The 14,316-nt window shown below is 39.0% G+C and overlaps 2 protein-coding genes across 3 annotated transcripts in view; both read left to right on the top strand.

Annotated features, from left to right (window-relative positions):
• The first annotated feature begins 1,482 nt into the window (after nucleotides 1-1,482).
• rhbg (Rh family B glycoprotein) lies at nucleotides 1,483-10,429 on the top strand. The gene is made up of 10 exons (XM_088409820.1): nucleotides 1,483-1,850; nucleotides 6,038-6,224; nucleotides 6,348-6,498; nucleotides 7,163-7,310; nucleotides 7,395-7,561; nucleotides 8,114-8,251; nucleotides 8,455-8,588; nucleotides 8,695-8,816; nucleotides 9,089-9,162; nucleotides 9,880-10,429. The coding sequence occupies exons 1-10, from the start codon at nucleotides 1,667-1,669 to the stop codon at nucleotides 9,955-9,957; spliced, it is 1,383 nt and encodes a 460-aa protein (XP_088265946.1). The 5' UTR covers nucleotides 1,483-1,666; the 3' UTR covers nucleotides 9,958-10,429.
• Nucleotides 10,430-10,585: 156 nt separating this feature from the next.
• The window catches only part of LOC148426370 (uncharacterized), a 52,285-nt gene continuing 48,554 nt past the window's right edge, over nucleotides 10,586-14,316 (top strand). For both annotated transcript variants that reach the window (XM_088409821.1, XM_088409822.1), the window contains exons 1-2: nucleotides 10,586-11,043; nucleotides 11,646-11,728. In XM_088409821.1, the coding sequence (XP_088265947.1) occupies nucleotides 11,669-11,728 (60 nt within the window). In that variant the 5' untranslated portion in view covers nucleotides 10,586-11,043; nucleotides 11,646-11,668. The remainder of the gene's footprint in view (nucleotides 11,044-11,645; nucleotides 11,729-14,316) is intronic.

The raw sequence follows: 14,316 nt of genomic DNA, 5'->3' as shown, positions 1-14,316 counted from the left end.
AAAAAAAAAAGAAAAAGACACATGTGTATGTATGATTTGAAAGCTTCATGCTAGTTTCCGCGTTCAAATTCCTCAGTTAGCAATTTAAGTTGGTAGCCGTTGTCTTCCCTTTAAATTGAAGCTGGTGGCATTGGGAGATGATGGAAGCACAAGAATAATAAATACAATCCTTTTTTTTGTCCAATTTACAACCTCGTTTAATCCGATTGAAGACTTTGAGGGGAGTTTCATTTATAAGAACTTTTAAGCCCATTCAAAGCAGCCTTTATAACAATTAAGATTTAGGACTTTAAACCACCTCAACCAATTTTAATACAAAATAACTTTAAACCAATACTTTGTTTAAAAAAAAAAAAAAAAAAATATATATATATATATATATATATATATATATATATATATATATATATATATATATATATATATATATATATATATATATATATATATACAATTCAGGAGTTTGAGATTAAATGCAAAACATTTTATAACCTTGTTGACAATGGATATAAATTTACATATATTTTTTTAGATCAACTTGAACAAATTTAAGACAAATAAAACTTACTGACATATATTGAATTTAAAATGCCAAGCTCATATTCAAAGCTTTTTATGACAATTTTAAAGGTACAGTGGAACCCCACTCAATCAAATGAGTTGTCGGTGTAAAGCAGTTTGAGTAATTTAAAATGTTTCTGATTTTTGAATTTGCTGTTGCATTTCGCATTTTGTAATATGTTTTATTTGTAATTAATGCTATTCTGTTTTCGTGTGTGATTTTTTTAAAATTTGTTTTTAATCTCATCCGATGTGTTTTTTGTGTGTGTGTTTTATTTTCTTTAGTTGTTTTTTTATTCAGCTGTGATTTGGTTCACGTTTCTGAGTTCATGTTTGTGTTCTCCTTGACATTTTCTAGTTAGTGTCATTGTCTTCACCTGTCCTTAACACCTTGCCCTTGTTTGTTGACCAATCAGCTCCCTGTTTCCTGTCCAGCTGTCTCGTGTTGTATCGTTAGTTGTGCGGGTATTTAGTCTCCAGTTTCCTCTTACTCTCTCAGTCAAGGTTTCGCTAGTCTCAATTTGATTTCTTCTTGTATGTTTGTGAATTTATATTTGTGTTTTGTGTTGTGTTTTTGCTTTTTGTTTGTAATTTTAATTTGGTAGTTTAAGTCATTTTTTTGTAATTTGCACCTTACAATCGTGAGTAAGTGATGCCCCGCTGTTCTTGAAATAATTTAAGTTGTAAAAGAGATATCTAATTTGAACAGGTTTGATGAGGTTTTCAAAGACCGACCGAGTGCAGATCAAACAAGTAAATTTTAAGATTGTCTTATGTAACTTTGGAGATGAAAGTTTTTTATTGCTTCCCGCTGAAGAAGTTGATAAAGTTTACCTGGAGGATCCTTGGGGGCGTGGCTATAGGTGACCCCGCCCTCATGCCTTAGGAGGCGTGTGGAGTTAAAAACTCATGAAAGAGAAGTTCACTCATCTATTTCTTTTCACCCTCACACATGCACACTAACACACACAAATCAGAAACACACACACACACACACACACAGATTTCAGTCTGGCATTTCTGGCTGCGGCCATAATTTGAGTTTGCGCGGCACCCAGCAGCTCCGCGTTTTTCCGGCGGGTCCTTTAACCCGAGAGGGACAAGAATGACGGACGTGTCTACCAATATGCGGCTGAAGCTGCCCATCATCTGCTTCATCCTCCAGATCATCCTCATCATCCTCTTCGGCGTCCTGGTCCAGTACGACCATGAGGTGGACGCCAAGCAATGGCACAGCCACAACCGCAGCCACTCAGACTACGATAACGACTTCTACTACCGCTATCCCAGTGAGTCACCACACTTCTTCTTCTTCTTCTAACTGAGCGCACTACAGCCGAAATCCTTTAGATGGCGCTGTAAACAAATTCAAACAGCCAAACCCAATTAAGTTGCGCTTCATTGGGCGCAGTTAGTTCGAAAGGTGGAATGACTTTTATTTTATGATACTATATGGAGTTTCACGTTTGCATTTTTTTCAATTTACTACAACTAGCAGCAATTTGGCAAAAGGATTAAGTTTTCTATTGCCGCGCCTGAGATGATGGTCAAACTTTGTTTTCAAAACAAACACATCGTTTTGCCTACAGCACGAAACCAAAACATAGATGGGCTAACGAATGCCGAACGTGACATCCTGAAACCTTTTAAGCAACAGATATTGATATATAAACTATTGAGTGACCGTTAGATGACAATACTCACAGGTATATATTCTTTATCCTCCAAACGTGTATCAATATTAATAGGATTTAAAAATACTTTGCAAAACCAGAAAAAATAGATTCATATCTGTTTGTTTAGATGCAAAAAAAAAACAAAAAAACGACATCGTTCAAAACGTGTATGGGTGGGTTTAACATCTCAAACTTTTCACCACTTTTGGTTGTCAAATGGATCTTGCGCGATTATTAATCGTTCCTTGTGCAACATATTTTAAAGCCAGGTTGAAGCGAGCACCAGAAACCAAATGATCCATGATGCACTCTTGCCTCTGCATAGACCGAAAGTTGCATTTTCTACAACTGGAACGTCACTCCAGAATTTCTGGAGGACTATTTGGTTTGGACGCTTCAAAACTCAAACAGTCCAGTAACTTTTACTTCACTGTGTGCCAGCTATTTTCAGACAATTAATACTTGAAAAAAAAAAAAAAAACAATACGTCAATAAGTACGTGAGGTTGAATCTCAGACCTCTGTAAAAACGTATAATTACGTCTTTGGGATTGAATGCATTAGGAGAGAGTCCGCTATAGAGATCCTGAATCTGATTGGAGGACTATTTTGGGGAGTACAACTACTAATAACTAAAAGTTCTGTGGGTTGAAAAAGACAATGCTGAAAAAATACTCAGTGTTGTGGAACATTGAGTTCTCAGCAACATACTCACATGTATAACATACGAAATTGTTTATCTTTGCAAATACCAAGCGAGCAACTCTTTGGTGTCTCTAATTGGAATCAGATGGGTTTTTTTTTTCAGTCCATTGACATTTCAGAGCCATTTTTCCCCTCACTCATTTAATATAAACAAGATGATCCATTGTTTTCTTAATTTTCCTTGAATCTGTGTTTCATAAACATTTATTGCTAAATTTAACACATATTTTTATAACACATTGGAACACCTGCGAGCAATTTAGAATCTTCAACAAAGCTTGTGTTTGTTTTTTCATGCAATACTATATAAACAGCAATGAATATTTGAACACGGATTTCTGCGCTGTGAGGCAAATACACGAACCACTAGCACACTGTATTGCACCATGATTGAAAAATCTATTTGGTTAACGAATGATCTGTTGTGTTAAGGGCGTGGCCTTTAGAGTCATATGATGTGAATACAGGAAGTGAATGTGAGCCCGCCCCCTGTCCACAACTTCAATTATAAAATACTCAAACATGTCCGTCAAAGTGACGAATGAGCGCTTGTCGCTTAGCTGTCTTTGCTGCAGGCGGGAATGATGAGAATGTCGAGAGATAAACACTTTCTTCTTATCGTCAGCGTCATCTGAACATGCTAATGCTAACTAACCTTTCAACGTTATAACAAACTGTACAAACGTTATGAAAAAGAGGCACCGTGTAAAGAAGTAACAAAGCACGACAGTAGTGGGGTATAGACTATGTGCACTGTTTTTTTTTTTTTTCCTTCAGGCATAAAAAGCAGGGTTATAGAGGACAATATTTCAAGATTCCAACAACATAATTTTTAGCTCCGCTAAAACTGTATTTTCATTCTTCTTTTCACACAACTACGCCACCTCAAACTAAAAAAAAATGGGAACTGTCATCTAGTGGCCAACGAGGAATTACATCCAATATAAATGGGAGGTATAATAATATAGTTATTAACGGTTCAAAAAAGTTTGATTAAGTTACTAAATTTAGTTGAATCGTTTTCATTTGTCTACATCACTGTTTTACACTGCCACCCGGTGGCTGAAGTGGGTACACCAGATGGAGCAGTCCAATGAATAGAATTAATACATTTCATCTTGGTGTGTAATTATTTACATTCTATCTAAATATGCTTTTATAATGTGCTTTAATAAAACAAATGTTAGATTAATGTTTAATAAAGATTGGAACGTATTATTGACATTTCCATTCATTCCAATAGGGAAGAATGATTTGATTACAAAATAAAAACAATTTAGCAAAGTAAATCAAACTCGTATCCCAAGGCTCCACTGTGAATACGTTTTGAAGGATTAATTCCGGAAAATGGGCGGCAAAAAACGAGCATTGCTGTGTGCCACTTTTCACTGGATCGAGTCGCATTAAGAAGGAAATCCGCTCTTTGCACGTAACGCGGTGCGAGACTATCGCTTGCGGGTAATACGTTTAGGCCTTCTTGAGACTTTTTTAATGAGGTTTTTGTTTTTGAGCTCCTACAACGATTTCTTTGGTAAGCGATCGCACTCAGAGTCAAGCAAAGACATTCGAGAAGGACTCAGGCAAAAGTGTAATCATTTCTAGTAATAAAACTAGTCGAAAAAGTTGTAAACAAGTAATATGTAATCTATGACTTTCTTGAGGCGTCTGTCCCCAATCAGATAAGATGAGTGTTGATATAGTACATCCATGACTTTCTGGAATTTTATGATTCACTAACAGTCAGATGTGGCCCGCTCAGGTCACATGATCAGCGTGATTACATTACATTCCTGCAGAAAAAAACAACACCCTGGCCGTCACGCGAACCGAAAGTCATCTTCATGATTCAGCCCTTTTTAAAATTTTATTTGTGTTTTTAAAAGAAAACAGGTCAATGTGATAAGTCAACGGTCATTTCAAATTGCACACAATGTTTTTAATTCAGTGAAGCAGCATTTGGCTTGTTATTCTTGTGGGGTATAAATCTTCTAATTTAGTTTTGTATCTTCATTTTGCTGTGGGTTTTGGGGCCACGGGGCCAGTTGGGGGATGCTGGCACCACTCACAAGGGTGTTTGTGCCAGCTAGCAGTTGCCGTGGCAATGTTGACCATTAGAAATGTTATTATTGTTTAGCAGGAACATTCTGCTTCATTGTAAGAGTGGAAGGAAAGACATTTTTATTTCATTTTTGTATGAATAATTATAACTGTCTTCAGTCACATAAAAAGTTCAACATGGTTTCTGCAGGTATCAGCAAATTAAATTGAAGAATTTCAAATGTGGTGACAGGAACAGTGGATTTTTTCTTTTCAATTTGAAAGCAAATGAATTAGAACATGAAGCTACTTGCTAAGTTGTAGTAACTTGTGCAAAACATTTGATGCCTTTGTTTTCAAGGACATTCGTTAGCACTTTTTTTCCAGACTCATTATCAAGTACTCAACTCTTGAGAAGTCATCGATACCAAATTTCTACTTTTGATACACAAAGACCTACCTACCATAAAGACCTACCTATTCCAATAGCTTCCTGAGACCTGGCCTATTCATTTGTGTCCAGTGTAGTGGACATTGTTTTTGGTCTATACCTTTTGACTCATTTGAGCTATGCTACTAGGTCCTAGTGTGCTCAGTAGAGGACATCCTGGCCTTTTCAATGATGTCTCATGTGTTTGCTAGGGATGCAATTAACTTTGCTTCCATGATGGCACAAAATGGACATAACAGTGGACGCAAATGAATAGGCCGGGTCTCAGGAGGATATTAACATCCGCCTAGCAACAGTTCGACTTTCCCATACAAATGGCCCAGTCATGATTTTTTTAAATGAACCACATGGATTAATTTTCCTGAAATTTCTTTAAAATTTCATGAAATTAATGGAAATTTTCTATTCTTCTCATTTGTAATCAGTCATTTTTTATTTGTGAAACTGCTCCAAGAGAGTGTCTAATACTGGTATTGGCTGTCAAAGCAAGTATTGATACTTGGAAAATAAGACCAATTTTCAAACCAATATCAAAACTTAGCTGGGCAAAGAAGTGAGCCCTGTGGAACTCCTGCCGGCATAATTTCACACCCAACACATCTCTTCAGGCTTCCAGGACGTTCACGTGATGATCTTTATCGGGTTCGGCTTCCTGATGACTTTCCTGCAACGCTACGGCTTCAGCAGCGTGGGCTTCAACTTCCTGATAGCCGCCTTCGCGCTGCAGTGGGCTACGCTCATGCAGGGATTCTTCCACGGCATGCATGGTGGAAAGATACACATTGGAGTCGAGAGGTAAGTGTATAAAAAAGAAAATAAAAGAAAAAGTGTTGATAAATCTATTTTCCAAAGTATTTGTACTTTATTACTTCCCGCGTTTTGATTTTTTTTTTTTTTTTTTTTGGTCATCTTTTCCAGCATGATCAATGCCGATTTTTGCACGGGCTCTGTGTTGATCTCCTTTGGGGCAGTTCTGGGTAAAACCAGTCCCATCCAGCTCCTGGTGATGGCGCTGTTTGAGGTCACTCTGTTTGCAGTGAATGAGTTCATCCTGCTCTCCGCTTTGGGGGTGAGTTCTTTGGGGCTTCGATTGCGAACTATGTGGCACTTAGCTGTGGTCCGGACTGACTAGTGCAGTGGTTCTCAACATTTTTCAATGACAATACCTCCTGTGAATTTTATTTTTTGCCTTATACATTTTTGGCATCACTAATGACAACGCGCAAGCATACATTTTACAAAGGTATAACAAGAATGCAGTATAACAAAAAGCTTCTTTGTGTTCCAATTAATTTGCTCATAAATTGAAAAGAAAAATAACATACGCCTATCAGTATATTGAAAAGCGATACATTTGATCTCCCGATACTTCCAGATATCTACCTGTTAAAAACTCAAGGACGTTTCAAGTTCAGGTTCTAAGATAGATTACAAATAAGGCTTTTGAGGCAGAGATAGGGTCTCAATGGAGGGTTTCCAGAGTCTAGTTTGAAATAGGGTTCCAGTTTACTGTAGATGTTAGTTCAATGTGTGCCATTAGGAATTTCTTAGCCCGAAAACTTAAATATTTACTTACATATTAAACATATTTACGTTTCGAATACCATTTCCATTTTGTAAAGTAATTTCATAATTGCGTCAAATATTTGTATAAAAACACTTTGGTGCCTCATCCCAAGGATAAGAGTTGACTGTTCCATGAAGAAAAACTGTAACCGGTCTCCTTATCCCAGGCCAAGGACGCGGGCGGCTCCATGACCATCCACACTTTCGGGGCCTACTTTGGGCTGATTGTAGCCCGAGTCCTTTACAGACCCAGCCTGGACAAGAGCAAACATCGGAACAGCTCGGTGTACCACTCAGACCTCTTCGCCATGATTGGTAAAATCTCTAAAATCGTCGATTCTCGAGCAGCTAGCTTTGTCAGTTTCTTGCAGCTAACATTTCGCGACTGCGGTCTCAAAGGTACCATCTACCTGTGGATGTTCTGGCCAAGCTTCAACTCGGCCATCACGGCCCACGGCGACGACCAGCACCGCACGGCCCTGAACACGTACTACTCGCTAGCCGCCTGCACGCTGGCCACTTACGGCATGTCCGCCCTCACCGCGCACGACGGAAAGCTGGATATGGTGAGAAAATTCTTCAGTGTCGAACGGAGGCTCTCGAAGCTTCGTCAGCTGAGACGAAAGCCGATAGTCGTGGGGCGCCACGCTGCCTCTGATAGGCATCGGCGCTGACTGATTTGCTCCGATAAAGCAGGTGACATAGTAGACCGGTGATATGTGGGCAGAGCTAATCTGATGCGGGCATCATGTTTGCTATCCCACCTGAAAGACAGAAGTATGCTGTAGTCTAGTTGGATGGGCTTTGAAGCAAAGGTTATGGATTCAATTTAGATTTTTAAATTTGTGGTTTAAACTACGTTCATAGTTTAAAATGTTGGTTCCGAGGAAGTGTCAGGGTTGTTTGGGTTTCAAGTCAGACTTCGGGATTCAAATTACGCTTTAATGCCTCGGTTAAGGATTCACATTCGTTTCAAGGAACATTTAATGATTCCAATTTGAGATTTAGGACACAGTTAAGGTAAATGAGTGTGTTGCATGGCGAGGATAGTGTTTCAAAGAACGCCTTAGTAAAAGTTCGCTTTTAACTTTATGGAGTTTTTTTTTCTGCTGTTGTAGGTCCACATCCAAAACGCGGCACTAGCCGGGGGCGTGGCTGCGGGCACGGCGGGGGAAATGATGCTCACGCCATTCGGCTCCATGATCGTTGGCTTCCTGGCTGGAATCATCTCCGTGCTGGGATTCAAGTACCTCTCGGTGAGAAAAACGCTACCTTTTCTCAGGACTGGACAAAGTAATTGCTCAATTCGACTCAGCATTTTATTTGACAATACAGTAAATCAGTATTTACATGCAGTGCTTGTTCTGTCCACTAGATAGTGCTAATGTCTCTAGAACGTAATTTCCAAAAGCCACCTGGAGCGCATGCAGCAGAAATGACTGAGGTGTGTGTTTTTCAGCCTATCCTGGAGGAGAAGCTGAAGATCCAGGACACGTGCGGCGTTCACAACCTGCATGGTATGCCTGGTGTCCTGGGTGCCATTGTGGGAGCCGTCACCGCTTCTGTCGCCTCTTCGGAGGTTTACGGAGACGGGTACGTAAAACGCTTTCTCACGCCTTATGATATGCTGTAATCAGGCGGTCACGTGATGCTGCTGATTGTGTGTGTGTTTTAAATTGTGTGTGTGTGCTTCCGGCAGCATGGGTGACGTGTTTCCGGACGTGGCAAGCGGCGACATCGACGCGTCTTTCCAGGGCATCCGGCAGGCTATCTCCTTGGCGGTCACCCTGGGCATGGCCCTGCTGGGAGGGCTCATCGTCGGTGGGCACAAAGTCATTACTAGGGTTGCAAAGTTGGAATATAAGACCGGGTTTTTAAATGTTTTACTTGAAGGGGTTACATTAAGAGTTCCAAATATGGGTTTAAGCGCAGGTGATAGTTTCAAATTGGTGGGTTGCAAATTGGAGATGCAAGACAAGGCTGGAGGTTACATTTATTGTTTTAAGTCCTTCCTGTGTTTTTAGTAAAAATGTTTCAAGCGCGTTCAAGGTTTAATTTTAAGGTATACTAAAAATTATATCTCGTCCTGCCAGGATTCATCATGAAGTTGCCCGTTTTTGGTGCGCCTCCTGACACTCTTTGCTATGAGGACAGTGTCTACTGGGAGGTGAGTGGACAGTAAAATGATTTTATTGCATTGGTTTAGTTTTGGAGAAAAAAAATATAAAGACAATAAAATAATTTATAAATGAAGTGACGTGTCCCTTAATATGTAAATGGAAATTTTGGTATGATATGGTGTAATAACACGATAATTTACTACGACTGACGCTTGATTCTACCCTAGTAGATCAAAATTAACTCGATTAGTGGAAAATGTTATTGATAGATATATGCCTAGCGAAGCCAAAATGTATTGCCACGAGAATGTTGCAGTTTCATCAATTGACCAGCAGGTAGCGTTGCTGCACCACAGTAGCCGAATTAAAATGCCCATGATGACGCAATGTCGATTTCCCACAATGCATCGTGGGATATTGCTGGCAATATGTTTCGTATAATTGAACAAGACAGTACGAGCCACGTGCTGCCCCAATTTAATTTTTTTGATTGACTGGTTAAGATGTTTATAATTTACTGTTTGTTTTAGGTAAACACAGTAATATTTTAAATGTTTATTTTTCTTAAACGCAACATAATACACTTTATTTAACTTACAGTATTTCCATTTATCATAACTGTTAATATTATTTTATAATATAATGTAAATTTACACGTGTCGTATAATGTATATGTTTCCTTTTCCCCCCAAGAGGTTGTTTCATGCATTCTATTTTACTATTATTATTATTATTATTTTTTTTTTTTTGTGTGTGTGTTTCAGGTTCCCGGGGCCGAAGAGGGCCACGATTCCCAGTTGACCACCGTCATGTCTGCAGAGACCGAAAAACTCAACGGCTAAACACACACACGGACATACAGATACACAAGTGCAGTAGTCATGCCTGCGGTCCTTGTCTTGTCGAAGGGACGTACATTTTCTCTCCAAAAAGACAAGAACATCAGCAGCAAGTTTCCACCTCTAGATGGCGCTGTGCTGCAGGTCTGCGTGGGAGGCGAGCCTCTTTGATGAAGGATGCTAGTTTATCTACAAAGTGGGCCACAGCACCGAAATGCTTACTGTTGAATTTCCACACCAAAGAGCAGATTTCCTTTGAAAACAAAAGAAAAAAAACAAAAACATTTTTTTCCGCACAAATATTTTTATGCTATTGGTTGGGGGTATTCTTCGATATTGCTGTATTTTCCTATAAAACTATTTTTGATTGGCCATTACACATTTTTAGGCTCTAAATATTCCCATTTTTATTCTAGCGTGTTTAAAAGGTATAACATTGTATTTTTTGGTCCGAATAAACGTTTTTCATGCGTGATATTGGTGTTTTCAATGGCATACATAGGATAAAATCTATTACAAGAGCACTGAAAACGTATTATAAATCTACTTTTACCTAATGTAGACATTTTAGCACACTTTTTAAATATATAACTTTTCAAGGGTATTCTTTGTTAGTACTCGTTCTCACTGTCGTCAAAAATGCGAGACGTTTGAAAAGCAATACTTTGACGAAATCATTTGCTTGCAAAGAATGCTTCGTTTTAGATATTTGTAACTTCTTGTTGAAGTTTACTGTTAGTGCGGCTCTTAAGTCAGTCTAATAGCATAATCCTTAATTTTGTGACACACACACACAAAAACTTATTTATCCAGGCACATTATAAAATTCCAGAAAACAGAGTACTGTATTACCTGCAGTAGCAGTTGTGTCCAGCAGAGAGCTGTAATAACTAACGTCCTCTTAGGTAACGAGTAAGAGAGAGGAAACGACGCAACTATCGCGATGTTGGCGAGCGAGAAAAGGTAGTTGATTGAGAACAGTGAACGCGAGTGAGGTCAAAAGTTATTCCTGCAAGTTTTGAAATTAGATTCACCCGAACTGTTAAACTGTTGCTCTGCATAAGACCGTACATTAAACTGCATTGTGCGGTGAGTTCATTATTTGCCCTAACTTGCGCAGTGCTAAGCTAAGCGATGTGTAGATGCCGTTTTTGTCAACTCCGGTTTTAACTGACCTTGAACTTTCATTTTCTGTTCATAATTTAAAAAAAAACCCCAAAACAATGAGTGAATTAATTAACATATATTTGCAGTGACCAAGTTAAGTGTATTTCGGATAAACCTCATCCTTCATGGTGATACCCGTGCGCCTAACAATTCCAAAGGATGATCAGGAAAAAAATATTTTTCCATTTCGTTATTTCATGTCCAGTTAAAACTTTTTGAATAAAGTAAACATGCTCAAGGCTTATGTAACAACCAATCAGGGCTCAGTAGTTTTCTGGGTTTGGTCATGTGACATTTGCAAGCCGTAATTGGTTGTCACCTAAGCTATTAGTAGATGGGATGTAGTTTTCAGTTGACAGCAATTGACAGAATGTGTCTTAAGAGATATTATTAAACATGAAAAATATTTGGTGACAGAATCACAGACAAAATATGAACTTTTATTGCTGAAAATGGCTAAAGTATGGCTAATTATAATAAAAAAGGCTAATTTGTGATATATATCATTCACCTTGCTTTTGCAGGTTTTTTTTTTTTTAACTATTTGATGGACAACTGTTTTCTCAGCAGATGTGTGCTCACCCATGGTGGACTTACCACAGACCAGGTTTGTTATTCTTTTTAATTTTTTTTAAAATCTGTGTCACTAAAATGAGTTTTTAAAAGGAAGTAACATGTGCTTAAATATTTGTCCATAATTATAGTAAGATTTAAGGAAATTATGACATTCGAAAGACTTCAGAACGCAGGCATAAATACCCCTTTGTTTCAAACTCAAAACAATAGAATGGCTTGTTTTATTTTGAGGAAAACAAAAAATCTCCGCTTGTGTCTTTGGACCATAGGTAACAAAAATTTTTGGCACCATATTATTTTTACATTGTTATTTATGTATATACTGTATGTATATGTGAGTTAAGCGGATAGACAATGCAATCAAGTATTGGTCGCCATGATTAGTTTCAGTCTTAAAGACTTAATGAGTGTGGAAGGGGTTAATGCAAACGTTCCAGATGGGCTTTGTCTCTGGCCGCTTAATTAACACACTTTCATTTTGGGGGGATCAAACAAGCCCGAGAAAGCGGGCGTCCTCGTTATAGATATATACGCCGTCCTCGGGGCCCCGAGTGTGAAGGATTATTAGTGACGCTGGGGGAGGGGATGGAGGTGATGGGAGGGGGGGGGGAATTCATGATCATAATTATCAACACCACCCCCCAAAAAAACATTTTTCGGATTAATATTCCCAAGGTGTTTGTATTGGAGACATCGACTGTAAGTTCTAGTCATCGTTCCAATGCATTTGTCCAAACCTCTTTTCCTTTCTTGTTTCAATACTTTTGTCAAATCTCAAAAGAAGGATTTTGTTGCTTTTGGGGCACCTTGGTATTGTTTTTTTTTTTTTTTTTTAATTCATGCAAAGGTAGTGGGCCTTTATCTGAACTTAACGTTGTTTTCACTTTTTACTTCCCACAGGTGTCCCGATACTTTTGTCAATATAAAAAATGATCTGTATTTTGTACAATGATTATATTTTGTATTACTCTATATGGGACGGAAAAAATGATGTAAGACTGGTTAGCATGTCCGCCTCAAATGCGGAGGCGGTGGGTTTAATCCGGCTCAGGTCTTCCTCTGTGGAGTTTGCATGTTCTCCCCCTGCCTACGTGGGTTATCTCTGGTTACTCCAGATTCCTCTCACATTTTCCAAAACATGCTTGGTTTGAATATTGATCACTTTAGATTGCCTTTAGGTATGTTTGTGAGCGTGAATGGTCGTTTGTCTCGGTGTGCCCTGCGATTGGCTGGCAACCAGTGTACCCCGCCTACTGCTCAAAGACTGCTGGGATTGGTGGATGTATAAGAGGCACACAGCTCCTCCTGAGGTGGATGACAGTCCAAATACTTCTGTCCAAACTCCATAGTTGCTTGACGTCAAAATACTATTGTCCAAAATTCATTTTTCACTTATTGTAGCTGTGTCAATACTTTTGCACAAACATGTTTTTTTTTTTTTTTGTCTTCTTCGTGTTGGTATCTTAATGCCTTTGTCCAAACTTCACCTTTCACTTCCTCTCCCAATACTTTTGTCCAAATTTCTTTTTTTTTTTCCAGCCCAATCCTTTTTATCCACACATCCAAACTCCTCATTTTCTTCATCCCACTTATTGGACCCTTGTTGGCATCCCAATACTTTTGTCCACATTTTCTCCCGTTCACATAGTGACATCATTCCACGTGACTTAGTGATATTCAAATTAGGAGTTATAAATCCTGGGGTGGCACTGATACGAGGAGGGCCCCTTGTAGTCAGCAGGGCTCCCCCCGGGGTGGATCTTTGATGGCGCATGAGTGTGAACAGGCTCTACATTATTTTCCCAGGACACGAAGGACTGGAGGACATAGAGGACAGGTGGTCAGGTGGACAGATATTGCCTGAATAGCGGCTCCCATTCAAAAATCCATTGAGCCTCACGCCGCTCATTGAAATGCAGGCAGAAATGAGCATGAGAGCCATTTAATGATCGTTATTGATAGATCGTCTCCAAAAGCCATCGTGTGTAAAAATACAATTCTTGACTCTCATACTTGCCCCTGGGCAAAAAAAAAAAAAATCAATGTGTTAGATAGAAGACATTTTCAATTTTGCACTTTTGCCCAGCGTTTATTCAAGCAATAAAAGAACAAAGCGTCACCCGCGGTTCCGGACACTGATGACTGCGCGATTATTTCCCACGTTCTTTGAATAGGACGTCAGGTGTCTGCTCCCCGCGTGCGGCCCTTCACAAACAAGATGGCCGCTGTCTTTTGAATCAGCGCTGTAGGTGATAATAAAGGCTTAATGGGAGCCCCGAGGGCCTCCTGCGGGGAACCCATGGGAGCTTCTGCTGCATATTGAGAGGATATATCAAATCTGCGTCCTTTTTGACTGGATGTGGATGGAGCCATTGAAGCTTGATTTTTTTTTTTTTTTAATCCACATGCTTGCAAAATAGTGCTATTATCATCAACTGGTGTTAAGAATTATTTGTGAAGAAGAATCTGAACTCTAAACCAACTAACCAAGTACCGTATTTTCTGCACTATTAGGCACATCTAAAAGCCTTCAATTGTCCCAAAAGCTGACAGTGCACCTTAAAACCCGATGCATTTTATACACCACATAAACTGTTTTCGTTTTTAGGGAACAAAAAA

This window comes from Hippichthys cyanospilos, chromosome 3, assembly GCF_059441005.1.
Source record: "Hippichthys cyanospilos isolate Australia breed blue-spotted pipefish chromosome 3, RoL_Hcya_1.0, whole genome shotgun sequence".
In the NCBI taxonomy this organism is placed as follows: Eukaryota; Metazoa; Chordata; class Actinopteri; order Syngnathiformes; family Syngnathidae; genus Hippichthys; species Hippichthys cyanospilos.
The sequence above is the reverse complement of the archived record's forward strand: the minus strand, read 5'-3'. Positions and strand labels throughout refer to the sequence as shown.

Coding starts and splice junctions, on each gene's coding strand:
- rhbg (XM_088409820.1), top strand. CDS start 1,667: ATGACGGACGTGTCTACCAATATGCGGCTGAAGCTGCCCATCATCTGC. Junction 6,225..6,347: donor ATACACATTGGAGTCGAGAG/GTAAGTGTATAA, acceptor CATCTTTTCCAG/CATGATCAATGCCGATTTTT. Junction 7,562..8,113: donor ACGACGGAAAGCTGGATATG/GTGAGAAAATTC, acceptor CTGCTGTTGTAG/GTCCACATCCAAAACGCGGC.